Source organism: Chlamydotis macqueenii, chromosome 11, assembly GCF_036417535.1.
Source record: "Chlamydotis macqueenii isolate bChlMac1 chromosome 11, bChlMac1.mat, whole genome shotgun sequence".
Classification (NCBI taxonomy): Eukaryota; Metazoa; Chordata; class Aves; order Otidiformes; family Otididae; genus Chlamydotis; species Chlamydotis macqueenii.
In genome coordinates, this window is record NC_141566.1 from 15023145 (window position 1) to 15041755 (window position 18611).

Genomic DNA, 18611 nt, shown 5'->3' on the forward strand with positions numbered 1-18611 from the left:
GTCTCACAGCGATTTTTGGTTGCCCTCGCCTAAGAGGGTGGGCGCGAACAGCAGCACTGAGGCCACACCCCTCCGCACACCGGGCTGGCCGGGAGCCCTCGCAACCCCGCTGGCGGCCGTAGGAACGCTTTGCGCATGCGCTTTACCGCCGCGGGGCCACCGGCTAGGGCCCGCTGTGCGGGGGCTCCCGGTGGCGCATGCGCGCTGTGAGGTAGCGGCGGGGACGGGGGGGGGGGTTGTCCGGCCCGAGGTGCTGGAGAGGCGTTGGTGGTACCGGTACCGGGGAGTGGGTCTGTCAGCGGCTGGGGGAACGGTCTGCCCCCGGCATGGGGCGCTGCTGGGGCCGCCCCCCTCGCCGGGCCCGGCGCGCCCCCGGCCTCTGCCTGCGGCGCCGCGCCAGGCCGGGGGGAGCGGCGGCATGAGGAGCCGCTGCGGCCGCCGGCAGTGAATGGGCGTCGCGGCGGAGCAGGAGGAGCCGGAGCCGCCGCCGCGATGGCTCAGGAGAAAATGGAGCTGGACCTGGAGCTGCCGGCGGGGAGCGCCGCGGCCCCGAGCGACGGGGGCGGCCTGAGGAGATCGAACAGCGCCCCCCTCATCCACGGGCTCAGGTGAGCGCGGCCCCGGCCCCGCAGCCCCGCCGGCGGCTGGGCCCGTCCCGGGACGGGTTGCCGAGACGGGGCGGTTCGGCAGCCACTGTCGGGTGCAGGGTCGGTGGCCGCCGTGGTTGTATCCCGGGGGTTTCTCCGTGTTTATGCCTCTAGGATACACCTCTAAGTGTGGAGGGGTGCAAGAAAGCCCAGACAGACGTGCTGGGGCTCTATTAAAGCGCTTTGTTTGCTTTCATCTGGATCTGCTGTGTGTTGTGTAGCTGAGAAACTTAGAATACGCAGGGTCAAGGTTGTGGCTGTTACTGTAGATAAAGCAGCGATCTCTGGGATTTCAGTAATGGTTCAGGTTTGACAAAAAAAAAAAAAAAACACTGCGCTACGTATGGTTACAGCAGTAAATGCTCTCAGAGCAATCAAGCAAAGTCGGTGAAGAAGATCATTTCACGGGATCTTAGAAGATACATAAGTTTTACTTTTAGTGTAAAAGAATGTGTCAGTTGTCCTGGAGTTTTCCTGAGTGATACTAATTTTGTTACTGTGTAGTACTGGGAGAAACACAAGGAGTTGTGCTGACCGTTTTGCTTGGATGTTGCCATCACCCTGGGGCAGGTGGTATTTGCAGCGGGTATTGGATGTTTGCATGTTCCAGGTCTAGCTCTCTTCAGCTGACAGGACAGAGACTGTGGCAGTCTCAGGGAAAGGCCAGGGGGAAAGCTGTCAGACGTGCATGGTCTCTTGTATGGTTTTGTGTTTGAGTAGTCTTATAACTCAGAGCACAATTTCTTGCCTCCTCTGGGCTGTCATGAAGTTGGGAGATGCCCGCATCTGTCACGTGGTGTGACTGCCATCTAACTTCAGGGGTGGCCCATGTGCTGCTACTACTAGTATGCCTGCAGTTTGGGAGAGCATATAGATAATAAACTTTATAAAAAATAATATAATACATTATAAGTACTTTCTATTTTTTTTTCCCTTAAATTTCATGTTTCTGTAAGGAACTAGTTACCAAGTGATGGAACAGATGTCCTAAATCTTTTTTATCAAAATGGTGAGCAGTGCATTACAGTTCAGAGGAAATACTAATTTTTGCCTATTCAGTCATGGTTTAATGTTAAGTAAACATAATTGTGATTCTTTTACATAACTGTAATGAAACAACTATCAGTTTACATTTCCATGCTGTGTAGAATTATTGTGAATGGCAGTTGTTCCTAAGGGGGATTTCTGAGCAGGTAAACTAATTATGTAACTGGGATGAGGTGTTTTTATAATCTCGGCCTTTTGTAAGTTGTTTCTTACAAACTGTGAGACCCTTGACTCTTATTAAAAAAAAAAAAAAGCATCCCGTAACCACACTGTAAATAAATTATTTACTTCAGAGCCTGGGCACGTAGAAGGGTAAGCCTGAGCTCTTGCCTTGAAACTATGTATATGCTATACATTAGGTGTTTATACAAATTAAACTGAAATGCCACTGAACTAATTTGAGGTGGTTGCAGTGGTTTGCCTGTTAGTTAGGAATTTTCCAGCAGAAAACTGTTTTTGCAAGATTGCAGCTCTTGGCAAGAAACTTCAGGTTTCCCAGAATGGCTTTGTTGGGTAAACTGAAACAAAAGCTCTTGCTTTTGAACAGCTTGCTTTTTCTACTCTGCCTCCTGTTTTGACTTCTTCATTAACAGAATTAGTAAGGAGCCTGGAGAACAGAGAACGTTTTTAAGTGGAATATTTTAGATCATAGAAGTTACCTTTCACAGAACTTTTGACTCTTGTTTTCATGTCAAAGAAAATTGATTTTTAATGAGAACTGTAAGAATTTTCTGTGAAAGGTAAGTCTGAGATCTGACCAGCCCTGATGTTTTTGCAAGGGAGATTAAAGGTAAGGATATTGTAGGTTTGGTTTTTTTTCTGTCCCTCTTCTCTTCTAGTTAGCACTGAATATTGGACTCAGCTTGTGGTAATGTGTTACAAAATCATTCCAGCCTGTTTTCTTGATTCAGACCCTGGATTTCAGGATGTACTGTTTTTGTTGTGTTTGCATACCAACCAGTACACTTAAACTAAAAAGGGATTGTAGCTGTTGGCTACAAGCACATCATGAACTCCTTAAATTTCTCCTGTTCCACCTTACATGGATCCCTTAAATTTCACCTGTTCCACCTCCTATCAAATGGTAACTGTTTGATCTCTTGGGGTGCAAACTGAGTGAAACTTCTTTGAAAATTATAAATGGTGTCTCGTCATTTGTATATGACGTTTTAGAGAAAGAGTCGACGCATTCTTCTTGGCGGAAAGCATGCTGCTTGTGTCAATTACTATTGGCTTTTATTTCACAGTATAAGCTTTGTTTATTTTTAATTTACAGCTAGGTAAAAGATACTTAAAACTTTTGTGTCTAACTAGTGCATTTTAAACTGGAGGATTCTGTTTGTGACGTATCTTTAGTGTGCGTTATGATTATCAGCCTTTAGAACAAGGTCGGACTATTGGCCAGATTAGTTTTAAGAAATTGTGCTTGAGTAGTGCTTTTATTCATCCCAGGTTAGCAGGTGAAACAGAAGGATACAACCCAGTGAATTCTGGTAATTTGGATCTAATTACGATCTTACGTTTCCTGGTTACAAACATGGCTGTGGTCAAAAGTCTTAGGGCTTTAAAAACTGGTTTTACTGTATGTTTAATTTAACCTCTCCTGGAAAAAAAGCTCAGAACTTATTAAATGTTCATAGTGATAAGATTTATCAAGATAGAATTTAAAAAAATACACTGTTTTATCTGTGACATTGAAGCTGGTTTCAGTTACCGGTTGTTTGCCATTTATAAATTTGTTCTGTTGAATGACATTCAAAGCAATGTGCAAGCTGCAGCCATTCCAGATGTAATAAATTCTCACAGAAATTATCGATCTTAACATTTTTTTCAGTTATTTTGAAGATTCAATATGATTAATTAAAGTCATTAATTGTAGTACCTGGAACTTGGGAAAGAGCAATTTAGCTTCCTCTCTCTGCCAACAGGCTAAAAGAGTTCTTGCATACCTGTCTTTTGAGTGCTTTGCCTTGAAACGATGGCTGTCATAGCATGTGAAACTGAGCTTATATTAAGTGGTACTTTTTGATAGGAAGGAAATGGCTTTTGCATTTGACAAGTGTTTCTTTTCACAGTGATAATTCACAGGTGTTCCAGGCTAACGTTTTGCGAACCCGCAGGAACAGTACCACAGTTATGAATCGTCATAGTCTGGTAAGAAAACTATTGGACCAACTGCATTAGGTTCAAAGCAGAAGTGTGCAGACAGGATTAAAGAAGAAAATTAGATTGTAGTCTGTGCAACTAATACCACATGTTTTCAGAAACAAGGCTACAGTGAAATGTTATTTATAGACCGTTTGGCCTTGGAGAGTACTTAAATTTCATTGTGATCATAATTTTGTTTACAAAATGCAAGCAGATGTTCTAAGATCAAGTAAGATAGGTGGTTCACAAGGAAAACTAATTACATAGGTGCATTGTTCAGTAACCAGTGTGCTAGTCATTTCTGTGATGTTCTGATCTTAAATTGTCTGTTATATAGTAATGACAGAATAAACTGTTGCAATCAACAACTGATGATAGCAAGATATAACTGGCTGATAGAACATGAATCTTGAGACTTCCAGGATGAATCTCTTAGAGACGTTCATTTGTGATTTCAACCTTCGTCAGGCTTCTGTTATTGCAACTGCTCAAATCTGAATTTTTAAAATATTAATATAAAGCCAGAGAAAATATTGCATATTTTGTGTTTTAGTATCATACAAATTGTGGTAGAAGAGTCTGATTTTGACTGATTTAGGACATCTGCACAGGATCACATAGACAGCATGATTTGCTGACCCTTAAAGTGTTGGGGTATATGGGGTAGTTATTTCCTCTAACCAAAAGGAATTTTTTTTGCGTGACTTTCATGTATAACCAGAAATTTAACTTTTCCCCTAAGAAAGCCTAAAGAAACAGGTAGACACAGGATAACACCCAGTTGTATTCAGTTGATTATTAATGTTGTGGGAAAATGAAGCTATGTTGGGATGGGAGAGGAATAGTATCAATTTTATTTTAAGTATGGGCAACAAAGTCCTTGTCATACTATCACCAATTATTCTGTTTTTCTTAGTTACCTTTTGAAGATGCTTTAGAAATAATTTGTTAGCTCCGTGTTAATGGTTTAAGAATACTGCTCTCCAATTTTGTTGACTGATGCCCCTTAGCTAAAACTTTGTTTTAAAATCAGGACAGACAACGACTTCAGCAAAGGTTTGCATCTGTAACAGAACTGGGATACTTATGTAAAAGTCTGGAAAGACTGGTGGAAAAGCCTTTCTCCTGCTAGGATGTAAAGCTTCATGGTATTATGATAAAAATTTCTTTAAATAAGAGTTTATTTCTTCGTGTGTATTTTTAGGGTGATGGCTTAGGGTAAATTTGTTTATGCTTGCAGTCAGACAAAAGGAGAAACAAACAGAGGCAAAAATTAAGTTTATTGTATTTACTTCTTGAAGATCCTCAATTATTGGGCAAAAAAAGATCCTTGTTTAGGGCATGTCGCCTGGAACTTGCTGGGAAGCAGGAGCTAGTTCGCTGATGGGCTAGTTCTTCTGACTGCCCCAATGGGTGTTGCAGTCTTCTGGGCTGAATCAGTGTTACGATCTTCATGGGATGATGTTCTTAGCCCTTCACCTCACTTGAAGGTTATTAAAAAGCATCCTGAAAGTTAACTTTCTTCTTCAGCCCTGGCAGACCAGATGCTGACAAAATACAGTGGAAATTTTACTTATGCTAAAAATCAAGTGTTCCATTGACTACTAGATCAGTGCCTTGTCCACTTTGAAATATTTTTTGGAATTATGGTCTGGTTTTTAGTTCTGTTGAGGGTGGCAGGGAGGATGGAATTGGAAAGGAACTTAGAGATTATCACATCCTTCTGTGATCTTAAACCAAGATCATCCATAGATAAATAATTTTGTGAAAATAATTAAACTTTCAGCATTAAGGACCCTAAGCAATCTTACCTGATATTCTTGCTATAGCGAAGTAGTAAGTGTAGTTTTATGAAGTTAGAGATAGTCTAAGGAGCTAGAAGACATCTACTTTGGTAAATTAAATTTGACAGTAAGAGGTGATAAAGTTGGGCCTGTTGTGAAAGGACAAGGGGTAATGGTTTTAAAATAGAAGGAAGGAGATTCAGACTAGGCATCAGGAAAAAAAGAATCTTACACTGAGGATGGTGGAACACTGGCCCAGGTTGCCCAGAGAGGTGGTGGATGCCCCATCCCTGGAAACGTTCAAGGCCAGGTTGGACGGGGCTCTGAGCAATCTGATCTGGTTGGAGATGTCCCTGCTCCCTGCAGGGAGGTTGGACCGGATGGCCTTTAAAGGTCCCTTCCAACCCAAACCATTCTATGATTCTTCTGTGATTCTAAGTGTACTTCAAAACCACTTTTTTTGTATTTAGGAAAGCTAATCCAAGCCTTACTGCAGTGTAAGCTCTAATGAAGAGGGTGAAAAGATTCTGTAAGTGACTGAAACTTTGTTAATTTAGTATTGTAAGTACAGCTAAAATTTTACATTTCGTTAAACTTTGTGGAAGAAAACTGATCAGTATTTTTCTAATCTGTGTTGTGTTCACTGGCATGAGAACAATGGGAGTTGCTAAAATGCTCCAGTAGCTGAAGGTCCTACTCTGTCTAGCTCTGTCTTCAGGGCTGTTTGTGGTTGTCCCAGTTGCCCAGCTGGATTCTAAAATCTTTTCTTCTCCAAGTCTCAGACTCCAACTCTTTTGTAACGATGACTACTGGGACAGCTATGCCATTTTGGCTGGGGCTTAATCTGCAGTTTTCTGACTCTGCGTGTAATTGCCAAGGAAGGGTCAACTAGGCTCAGTATCTGCTGTTTGTTTCCTTCCAGAGGATATCTGGGCATCTAGTGAGTAAATGTTTTGGTGCTTTTTGTTTTGTTTGTGCGGTTGGGGTTTTGGTTTTGTTGTTTAAGCAAAGCATTTTAGTCTGTGGTTAGATGTTTTGGTACTATTTCAGCAAAAGTTGATTCTTAATTTTTTAATTTTTCGTTTTGAAGCTAGTTAAGTTCGCTATTGCTGTTCAGTCTGTGGCCCCATAAATGCTTGTGTTGGCAGGGGGCACTGCAGGGACAGCAATGGAAGGGCAGAGGCGCCGGGGCAGGTGACTGCTTACTTTGGCTGTGCTGCCTGCTGGGCTGGCACTTCTGAACCTTTACCTTCAGTGGAAAAGCTTATCTAACACGCTGGAGAAGGGAGGAAGGGGAAGGTGTTTCTTTTCCATGTGATAGTGTAATAGTTTCTAAGGATGTCTTTTTTTTTGGTATTAGGCGTTGTGCTTTCTTAAAACATTGGGGATTTGAGTAGCACGATTTTAACACATGTGATACTTGCTTTAGCAAGTGTTCTTTAAAAGTGGCTGAGGCTTCTTTTCACAAGAATTAAATCAAGGGACTACAAACAGGGAAAAAGTGAGTTTTAAGCATTGACAAAGCAAGAAGCATGACTTGTTAGAGATGAGATGTAGGATCCTAGAGTTAGTGCATGAGATCCTATGGAGGAATGCTTAACTGTCTTTTTATAATTTTTATTTCGCAGAGTGAATAGTAAGGAATGTACTATTGTCCAGATCCTTTGCTCTGTGTGAGAATCAAGGTTAACTCAAGGTCCGCGTTGGCTGGTACAACTTGGAGGAATTTTTTTTAGGTGCACAGGATTTTTGGGAGCCCAGTATAAGGGTATAGCTGACCTAAACTGGACTTGAGAAATTGAGCAAATCAAATCATTATAGCTATTAAACTTCAGTAGTATATATTATGATGACTAAATTCCGGCACAAACATGAGACATCTTCTGTGTGAGTCTGATAGGCTAGTATCTTTTGTGAGAAGAAGGGCGTGATATCTTGATGTTTGTTTTTCTAGAGGGAGGATTCTGGATATATGAAGCATTAATAGTCTGTAATAACTTACCATAACCTTTTGTGTAAGACAGCAAAGTCTTTGTATTCTCCATGGCACTGATTAGAGGTGGTGCAGTAGGTGGTTAACTGAACATTTGTTATTTCTCCCAACTTCAGCATAATGAAGAGGTCTAGTAATGTTTTGTGGAGCAGATGAAGCCTCATACTGTATAAAGTATATAAGCACTTAGTAATAATACAAACTACTGGCTGAACACACATACATTTTTAAAACACACCTTTGGTTTTTTTTGGTTTTTTTTTTGTTTGTTTGGTTTTTTTTGGTTTTTTTTTTTTTTGGAGGGGTTGTCAGCAGACAGAGAAGAAGTTAAACCTCTGTTCAATGCTTTAGCTTTGAATTTTTGATCCCTGAAAGGGTTTTATGTCAAAAGTCAACGAAGGGTCAAACATTTGAGGCATGGGAAATAACATGAAAGGAAATGGTATTTTTGTAAGATAATCATAATTGATTACTTGGTTTTGAGTATACAGTTGTATTCCAGTGAGATCTTGATGCAAAAAATGACAAAATTAACAGAAGACCATTTTTAGTGACATCCTCTCTGATTTCACCTGGATTGGTGAAGCTCTTGAGAAACCATAAGGAAGGTATTTAACTCTTTGTTAGCTTTCTAATAGCTGACTTTTTCCACCTGTCAAAGTACTCATAGGCAGACAACAATCCAGAAACCTTTTTGCATGATGTGTTGTTTTGGCTTTGTGTTTTTAAAGGATTTATTACAGAGCCTTCTGGATCACTTAATTGAAAATATTTATGCAACCGTATATGTTAAGGGTGGCATTGTGCTGGTTAAAAACAGCTTCGTTCTGTAGAGAAGGCTGTGACTTCTAGTTGCCTGGAAATTAAGTGAAAGCCAGGCTGATACTAATTAGCAATATGGAAATATGTATCATCATGTTCTTACAAGTAATTAATGTAGTTTATAGATACTAAGAATTTTATAAATGGTTTGAGTGGTTTTAAATTACTAGTTTTTGTTTGTATGTTTGTTTTTTGTTTGTATGTTTGTTTTTTGTTTAGGGTAGCACTACAGAGTGGTTGCTAACATCCCTGCAGTTTTCCCTTCTGTAGTTCCTAAGTGTTTCTCAGTTGCGTGTGGCTTTGTTTTGCAGTTTGCGCCATCATCTCCTATCCGTATTCCTAGCAGCCGTCTTCATCAAATCAAACAGGTAAACACAGATTCTAATTTTTTTTTTTAATTTTAAAATGTTTATAGGTGGTTGTTCTTGGTTTTTTTTTTTTTGCAGTTGATCTGTAATGTCCTTATGGGTGTAGATTTTACTTTGAAACTGTAGTACTGAGTCTGCTGCTGTCGATCACTTCAAGGTGTTTTCAAAAGTAAAGGTTCTATCTTGTTTGCAGAGTTCTAAATTTCATAAAGTAGAAAGTATCTTATACTCAGAGGAAGATATGAGTGGAAAGAGAAATCTTAAAATTGACATTTTAGAAAGGAAACCTTTAATGTAAACCCTTAGGGTAAAGTTTCACCAAGTTTTTGTCAGTGGTGCCAGCATAAATATTCAGGGTCAATAACAAAGTGTTCCTTAGCTTGTGTTGGCACAAGAGTTCTGTGCAGCCAGAAATGAACTGGATAAGGAAGCACTCTGGCTAAAAAATAGTTTGGACTCTTCTGGCTGGGCTGTTTTTCATCTGTATAATTTTCTTATCCAGACCACTGTACTTGTGCTGTCACAGCATGAGCGGAGGGGGAAGGGCAGAAGAGCAAACACTTAGGAAGGGAGGAGGGTGTGTGGCAAATATCTGAGTATGCTTAAATAGCATTGCTACCAGACAACAGACTGCAGTCTAAAGACTCAAGATTTAAAATCAACAAGCTCTAACGCTTGTGGCTTCTCCAATTGTGTGTCGAATTTTTGACCATAGAATGTTTACAAAATCGCTTGAAGATGCTTCATTTTTTTATTTTTTAAATTTTTTTTAGCTTGCTAGTTTTCAATGGATAGGCTTGATTTTTATGGAGTGAAAAGTTAAGAAAACAATTTAATACTTTGGACAGCATTTTCAGGGTGTGATGTCTGAAGTGATGGAAGGCACTTCTGCTTCCCACCTCAGATATTTAAGGTGCATATGTAATAATCCTGAAGAAAATAACTGCTTGCTTTCATTAAATAAATAATTTAATGGCTCAGAGATACTCTGAAGCACTTAGGTTAATTGTAGAGTTGTTATTAACATAAAAAAAGCTTAGACTTAATATGTAAAAGTGATCAGAGCCAGGGAATGAACTACTATGACTCTGCTGTATTACACGCAGTAAAATTTGGTAATTCAATTTTTGGGAAAATACTTCTGTATTCATACTTGTTCCGTACATTTATTAAAGCAAACAATGACATTTCCTAATTTGTGTTTGATCATTAAATTCACAAGTTGAAATTCCATGTCTTGTCTGCTTACTGGCACAGATGGGAATCTGTGTGATTTACTTGTGATCTCTTTCAAATCTTAGCAAATCATCACACATTTGGACTATGTTAGTAAGACTCATCCTGCATATGATGAAGGCTATGAAAATGTTTAGTTGAACTTTTACTCTTGAACTGGACTGAATTAGGGAATCTAGTAATTCACTCAACAGACTGGACAGTATAAAGTTAGTTTGAATGAAAGGTGCGTACCTAAGAGGGGATCAGGTCAAGTTTGTACTTTAAATTTTGGTGTGAACGTTTAGGGTAATTTTACATCTTTGATCCATTTTTCTAGTATTTTATGGATGTTTTAGAAAAAAACCTACTACATTGCAAAGGAGATGCTGACGGAGTCTAGTTAGTTACTAATACATAGAATAAGGTAAGGATCCAGTCATGCCTTTGAGGATTATCTGTACTAGTTTCCAGTATTTGTATTTTCTAGTGTCTGTACTAGACTGCGTAAAGGTACCCTAACATGTAAAACATTTTTGGTTCATAGTATCGTTGTTCAATTTTGTAACTGCATCTTCGATAGTAATGAAAAAAAAAAAGCTGCTTGAGAAACAAAGAGCTCCCATAAGCACTTCTTCTGTCAGAGTGTGTCTTGTTGCATCTCTTTCCCATCCTCTCTCCCTCATGCCTTTTAATGTAGTGAGAGCTTAAGGTTATTGTTGCATAACTGAGTTGAATTAAATTTTCTGCATACTGAAGTGAAATGAAACTAGAACTTTTCTGATTTGCTGTAGCAAAGCTTTTTTTTTTTTTTTGTCGTCTTAATTTTTCATCTGCTAATCTTTTAGGAAGAAGGAATGAATTTGATGAACAGAGAAACAGTACATGAAAGGTAAGCATTAAAGCAAACTGGAATTCTTAATGCAATCTTCTATGGGCCCAGGACAATACCTTTCTTTTCTTCTTTATAGAGAAGTGCAAGTAGCAATGCAGATGAGCCACTCGTGGGAGGAGAGCTTGAGCCTGGTAATGCATTCATGCTTTAATTTGTGTTTCTATTATCAGTATCAGGACACTAGAGACTCTCTCATGTCAACATTTTCTTTTATAGTTTGACCTACAATTAAGGTGTTAGTGTCACTGCTTTTCATCAGCAATTTTTTGTGCTAACAAGGCATAGAATTATCAGTTGTTTGGGGATACATGTGGTTCCTTGGGCTGGTATGTCAAAGAAAATTGCATGGATATCTACCCATTCAATTTTTTTTTCCCGTGTTCTGATACTCATCAATGTTTAAGGCTTTTTTTTGTTGTTGTTGTTGTTAAGCATAAACTCAGAAATGGCTACCTAAAAATTATGAGTATGATGGAGGATAGCTCTTGGACTCTTACTCAGTGCCACACCAGTCAGTCCTTTTCATGTTAAGGTCCTTGTTCATAAGATTAATTATATGTACTATTTACAGAGTGACAATGATTTTGAAAAATCATCATCACCAAAGCAAGTAGACTTTGTCCCAGTTTCTCCAGCTCCTTCACCTACCAGAGGAATAGGGAAGGTGAGCAAAATATGGTAATAACTGTTTTCTCTTGAGTAGCACTAAATAAATTCAACTGAATTAGCAGCAAAAGGTTAAGCCACCTGCTCCTTTCTACCTCAGCTGCAATCAAGAAACTAGAGAGTAAACAAAAAAAAGCACCCTAAAACCCCAAACCAGAAAATACCAGCTAGCAGTTGCACATCTGTGGATGTGCATTTCTTGTGGAGCATGCAACTGTTAATCTGTGGTTAATAAACCTTACTCTTTATTTGCCTTTGTTTTGGAATAAGAGGAAGGGGCATGCATTCTTATTTTATGAACCATAGTCTGTTTAACCTAAGACTATGGTGAAATAAATCTGTGTCAACTTGCATGGATTCTGCATGAAAATGCAATCTGTTCAATGTTTTAATTTTTTTTTCTCGGTGACAAAAAATAGCATCTCGGTATACCCGGCCATGCTGACTGGTTGCTTAAGTTGATAGTGGGTTGCTTATTTACCTGCAATAAAGATCTGTTGTTACTGTATGGGTGTGATACAGTGTTTATACGTGAATAACACAAACTGTTTTGCTCTCAGCAATGTTTCTCACCATCTTTGCAAAGTTTGGTGAGTAGCAGTGGATTACCTCCAAGTCCTAGCCCAAGCCCAACAAGGCGATTTTCAAGGTAAGTACCAGATCATATCAATAATAAAAAAATGTTATCGCTTGTTCACAGTGGGCTTTTGAAATACCAGAATTTGTTATATATATAATTGATTTTTCATCACAAATATAACTTTATTCACGTAAACTTTGGATTTTACAATGCTCTGAAATACTTATTAAAACCCTTGTGTCATAACATCAGGAAGACAGGCTGCATTGTGGCATCTGTCATCTTAGTGTTGTAGTATCTATATTGCTCTTAATCAGATCTTAAGTAATTGAATTGAATTGAAAGGATGGAAAAAAACAAGCAGATTTTGGGTTTGTTACTGATTCTGGTTTTAGTTGCATTGGATCTTGTTTTGAGTGATGTGAGCATACAGTTACATTTTATTAGGCCCTAACGGTTCAGAAAAGTACTGCCTGTCAGCTGAGATCTAGTCAGTACCTAGATGCAAGCTTTTAGACTGTCCCAGCTATGAAGTAATGCGATTAAACTTCTTCTGTTAAGGTCTGTGCTTCCTTGTCTGTCTTCAGGAGGAAAAAGAAAAACAAAAAAAACCCAAACAGACAAAAAAACAAACCAAAACCAACAAAAAACCCACACAACTTATTTTTAGATAAGCTGTTTTGATAACCTGTTTTAATGCCTATTTTCTTAGTGTTTTCCACTTAGTAGTTTGTTATATGACTATCTTTTGATTTTTTTTTTTTTTACATGTTTTCAGGCTTCCTTTATGAATGGTGATATCAGTATAACATATGTCTTCTTTTAGCAGGCGAAGCCAGAGTCCAATTAACTGCATTCGACCAAGTGTTCTTGGGTCAATAAAACGAAAAGGTACAGTATTTGGTTTTGGCTAATATGCCAGCTTGCTAATTTTATAATAATTAAAATAGCTTTCTTCATAATTTTGTTCAATTGGCTCATACTTGGAAGAGTGACTCAAAATAGAGGGTATTACAGATGACAAAATAAATTGAACCGTTTGTAGGGATAAAACAGGCAAATGGATCAAATAGTTTTTACTATTCTGTAAAACTAATGGTGGTTCTGTTCTAATGCCTCTCCATTGCTGTAGTCCTATAGATCTGATAAGAAACTAACGTAACCGGCTTAGCAAAAAAAGAAATACAACTATATATTTCACAAATAGAAAATGTTGAAAGGCCTGGCTAACTTAGGCACACAGGTACTGTAGGCTTTAAAATTGCCCTTCAAAACCAAAAACTGATGCAGAGACCTGGTAGACACCTTACGGCTTTATTGAGAAATGTTTCTCTGTCTTCCTACATTCTTCTTCAAGCATAACTTCTGGTTATTTTATTGCATCTGCTTTTATATCTTCATGCTTCACCTTTGTAACAGAACACTTTGGCTCTGAGACAACTTTTAAAATACTATTCTCTGAGTTCTGTCATAGCCTATTTAAGAATATATCTATCCTCCCTTCTTCTAGACTATTTGGAAATCAAAGTCAATATATAAGTTTAGTGATAATGCTGGACCTTGGTTTTATAGATTGCAAGAGGAAAACAAGCTTTCCTTATTCTCAGCTTCTCTGCTTTGGTGGGACTAGTCAGTGAACTGATAGCTGAATAAACAAACAAAAAGATTACTTTTCCCTACTGAAGAATAAATATCTGATATCTAAACCTCGGTTTGTTACTCACTAAACTTCACTGAAGCTTGGACTAAAATGTTTCCAATAAATACCCAGTCTTTAAAATTTCAGCATCAAACTTCTGTGTCTTACATATAAAATAACCCTCAATCTATCGTAACAAGTTTGAACCTCTATGCTCTTTGCTCTGTAGAAGTCCATTGAAAGTAGATTTTAGTTTAAATGAGTAGTAATTCTTTTAATCACTCCTTATCTCTTACCAAAGGTGTGACAGAGATAGAAGATCATCCAAAAAGATTGTTCCAAGGATCCACCAGCATGCTTACCACTGAAATTTTGCATCAGGCGGACCTCGGGGGATGGTAAGTGCTGTGCTATTTATTGTGTTGAGTTCGTCAGAAGCATTACAAGTCTTTTTTCACCCAGCAATGATTATGCTTAAAGGTTGTTTGTGTTTGGTTGTTTCTTTTTCCTAATACAGATGTCTCATAGTTTTTAGCACTGAAATTATCGCGGTAAAGAGGCAGTAATACTCACTACAATTTTACAATTTCTGGAACTGACTATTAACGTGTTTCACATATATGGGAGCTGAGCATATTTAGGAAAAGATACCTCATGGCTAGCAATTTTTGGAGTCTAGTTTCAAGTTGCAATCAAATGTGAATGCTAATGCTAGTGGGCGGATTAGGGTTTTTTCCTTCTTTTTTTTCCCTTGCTCTTAGTCACATAGGAAAATTAGTCTGACCCTCCCTGCTGGGAGGAGATTAAAAAGTACTGCATAAAAATCATAACAACTTGAAATAGCAAGGGATTTTGATTTAGTATTTTAGTCAAGAGGGTAATAATACATTGGGTGTGCCTGCACAGCTATCAAGACAGGGTTGTTCACAGTACATTTGTCCTTTTTGCCTCTCAGCTAATGTACATAGCTGTGCACAAGCTTCAAGCTCGTTGCAGTGGCAATAATAAAATAGATGTTTTAAAGGTACTTTGAAAATGTACCTTTTTTTTTTTTTTTTTTTGCACAGCCTTTTCATAGTAGGCATAGCAGTTGCTGCATCTTGGTTTAGGAGATGGTAATTTTTAAAAACACTTTGGTGCTATCACTAGTGATAGATCACCTATAGTTATAATTTTGTGTCCTGTGAAATACATCGTGAATGGTGCAACTGAAGTATGTACACTTTGTTGTTGGCTCTCCTGGCAAAAGAGGCCTCTGCATATGTGCTGGCCCAGGACCTTGTAGGAGATGGAGTAAAGCGTGCAATGAATTGCTCAGCCTGATGTTTCTCATCTGTGTGCCCTTTCTGGGTGCGCTGAAGGAGGAAACTGGCAGAATGTTCTCTCTTTGGAAGTGACTGCGAGGTGTATAGTTGCAGATTTATTTCAAATTGTAGGGCTTACTGTTCCTTCAAAGATGTGCATTTGTTTTTAAAATGGCTTTATAATGAATGGACAGTAGCGTTTGAAACTTAGCAAAAAGAGTACCTCACTTCTCATGTCTTGATATTACTCTGTTTTCAGTCTGTCCTCACACGCTCTTGATGACAACAGAAGCAGTGCAGGCTCTTCCTGTGACTCACCAGCTGAAGTCGGCACTAACACGGACTCTCCAGTCTCGCTTTCTGACTCCAGGTCTCCTTTTCTACCGGTAGATCTTACGGCTAAGTTGCCTATTAACTGAAAAGCAGAAGTCTGCTAATGGACACCAAGGCTGGATATCAGTAAGACTTTCTGTTGTGTGTAACTGATTCTGTTCCTCATAGGAACTTCCAGAAATGTCATGATTTCTAGAAAACTTCCACAATAGTTCCTTGAGGAGGAATTCATCTTTCTAGTGATTTGTATGACATTTACTAAAATACGGTAAGCATTTGAATTGCAAACGTATTTGATGCTAACATCAGTAAGCAAGCTGATGATTTACAATGGATATCATCTTATTGGCACAAGTTACAAATACCGTGTGTATGTTCTGCTTGTGGGAGACTTGGCTTTCTATCAGCCGGCAGGCAGTGTCCTCACTAATAGTGGTGCTTACGTAGGAACCGGTAACTTCCACATTGGTCCTCAGTCTGAAACCAATGAAGCAGCTTATGAAGTTGTTTTTATTCCCCGAGTGTTAGGTATTTATATTTTTTATTCTTCATGTGAAAGGGGGAGTATTGGAGGGGGTACTCTATTCTTGTGTTCTGTTATGATTGGCTGTTAATCAGTTCTGTGTTGTAATAGATGTCAAAAGAACAAGTTGGTGAATTGTCAACTTAAATTTCTACATTGGATTTTATTCATGATCATGACTGCTGTTGTGACTAAATCCAAATTAAGTGTGGAACATTATTCTGGGTTTTTGTATTTGAAAATTATGAAATTATTGAAATTATGTATTAGTGGCAGAAGCTCTGTTAAAGATCTTTTAATAGGGAGAAATAGTAGTAATGTTTGGAATAAAACATTAAATCCTGAGGTTCTAGCACTTAGTACTTCAGAAGTGCATTATTTTAACAGACAATATTTGTCCTCCCATACTACTTTCGCTGAACAAATAAAGCGAGGAATCTTGAATGTCTTTTTGCAGGCTGGGGCAAACAAACATTTAATCTGTGTTTAATCTGCTGCTGTCACTTCCTCAAATAATGGCATCAAGTTAATTCTGCTGTTGAAAACTTCAGATGCTGATTGGAAGCCTAGAATCTGGTAATCTGAGTTGCTTCAGGATTCTTGTACTGTCTTCTGAAAGTCAGTGAGTTGAGGCATCCTGATCTCAACCCTGAAATTCCCCAAACAGGACAAAAATCTGCAAACCCAACCATAGACAGCTCTTTCAGATTTTTCCAGTGGCAACCTCATTTTGGTTGTTGACTTCTGTTATGCAGTTGAACTTCCCCAGCTGCGTCTCCATTTGTACATGTGTATGTGTCTGTACAATGTGGTTTCAAGCCTTGTCTCCAGAGAGGTTAATAATGAAGCAAAATGTTCTATTTTTGAACACTAAATCTTTGTAATGTGTAATAAAGTGACAAGAGTATGGAAACTTCCTCAAGTAGGAGAAGAGCCCACTGTGAACACTGCTGTGAAAGATTCACATGGATGAAGCTTTGATTGACAGCAGCCATCAAAATTAGAAATGGACAACTTGGAGTGCAAAGACCTGGTGACCTAAGGAACAACAACTCGTTTCCGTATGTCCGTACTGTAGAAAGAAAATAGAATGTATTTTGTAGTTTTACTCTGTCGAAGTAAGATATGACATGGTTACTTCTGATCTCATTCCTCTTTAAGTTATTGTAACAGTCAACTTCCTGATTGCAATTCCTTTTTGAACTCAGCCTGCCCTTCGTCCCTGTGACGGATGGACAAGCTTGTGTTTAATGTCTGCTCTCTGTCTGATATGGCATAGTTTCGTTTCGCAATTTCAGGTATGTGCCAAAGAGTTGCTGTGCGTTCACTCTTTTTGTGGTGAGGGCAAGACTTTTTTTTTTTTTTTTTTTTTTTGTTAAATCTTATTTCTTAAGACTGAACCTTTTGGTGTCGCTTCCAGTCTTTTTTAAAGATGCATCACTAGAGGGGCTTGATAGTTGCGTGTGGATCAACTTGTCTCTCTTCTGTTGAATATTTATGCTATTTTTCAAATAAGTGCCAATAAATGGAAAAATAAATGTGTTTTGCTGTTTCTGCACTTTGTTAGAGAGAGAGCTATATTCTTGTTTTCATCTGTGATTAAATGCTTTTCTTTTTAAATCCAGAATATCTGTTGTAACACACTTCAACGCAATCTAGTTTACATTTAAGTTGGCCTTAAAATCTGCAGCAGACTTTTCTGTTTTCCTAGTGCAATGCAATGCTATCTTGAAGTTCTGTGACAATGCTATCTTTAAGTTCTGTGTTCTCTCTAGGAAAACCGAAGAATAAACATTTTCAAAATACTTCAGTAGCTAAACATGTCCCTAGCTTATACCTAGAGGAAGTCATGGTGAAATAGTTTGGAAGGTAGAAGCTACAGCTGGCTGGTGGGTGGTACTGAGGCTCTTACCTCTTGGGGAAGAAGTGGGCAGTCTTTGTGGTTTGCCTTAATAGGGCAATTAATGCTGTTGGAGGGGAGAGGAATAGTTACAGATCTGCAGTTGTTCCTTCACCTGCTTTTGTGAAACAGAAATTACTTTGAACTTGTGGCAAAGGGCATCTCAGTTTCTTGTCAGCTCGTGTCATCAAGAAGCTGCGGTTTTGTGCCCTGGAGTCAGGAGACATTGATAGTTGGGGTTTTTTTTGTTTTTTTTTTTTGTTTTTTTTTTTTCTTTTTCCCCACTGAAATCGAAGATTAAATTTTGGAACCAAATTATCTTGCAAGATACATATCTGGATTCAGGGAATTAGGGTGCTATACGATGTGCATAATTGACCCTGTACTCACATAGTAACACGCATGCTGTTAGTATTACCTCTGTTGTACTAGCTCCCCATTTACTCATGAACAGTGGATATTGAAGGTTTGCTTGATTAAGTGTCGTGGTTACAGGACTTTTGCATAAACTCATCTGAGTTTATATTACAAATGTCTATGTCTTTGTCTTCCTCTGAGAAGAAATGGGCAGCTTTCTTGTCTCAGGCTATATTGGAAGTGTTACGATCATATGTAAGTATATTTAAAAGTGTGTGTGTATCTATAGATAAAAGTATAATATATAAGTGTGTGTATATATATATAAACTTTTTTAATTCTGCAGGTCTTTCAGGACATACAGCTGTTTCGTCTTGAGTGGCATCCTTC

The 18611-nt window shown here is 38.6% G+C and overlaps 1 protein-coding gene across 2 annotated transcripts; it reads left to right on the forward strand.

The window, feature by feature from the left end:
• Positions 1–259: 259 nt before the first annotated feature.
• LOC104474949 (P2R1A-PPP2R2A-interacting phosphatase regulator 1) lies at positions 260–17777 on the forward strand. Of its 2 annotated transcripts, none has more exons than XM_086756558.1 (10): positions 260–608; positions 3770–3848; positions 8753–8809; positions 10873–10916; positions 10996–11050; positions 11491–11583; positions 12146–12234; positions 12992–13056; positions 14106–14202; positions 15368–17777. In XM_086756558.1, the coding sequence occupies exons 1-10, from the start codon at positions 493–495 to the stop codon at positions 15525–15527; spliced, it is 855 nt and encodes a 284-aa protein (XP_086612684.1). In that variant the 5' UTR covers positions 260–492; the 3' UTR covers positions 15528–17777. The 2 variants fall into 2 exon arrangements, with proteins under 2 accessions (XP_086612684.1, XP_086612683.1); XM_086756557.1 differs by having other exon boundaries at positions 354–608; positions 12995–13056.
• Positions 17778–18611: the final 834 nt, after the last annotated feature.

Bases quoted from the DNA above. Each gene is read 5' to 3' on its own strand.
- LOC104474949 (XM_086756558.1), top strand. From the start codon at position 493: ATGGCTCAGGAGAAAATGGAGCTGGACCTGGAGCTGCCGGCGGGGAGC. The intron at 8,810-10,872 runs GTAAACACAGAT...CTAATCTTTTAG, and splicing joins GTCTTCATCAAATCAAACAG to GAAGAAGGAATGAATTTGAT. The intron at 14,203-15,367 runs GTAAGTGCTGTG...CTCTGTTTTCAG, and splicing joins CAGGCGGACCTCGGGGGATG to TCTGTCCTCACACGCTCTTG.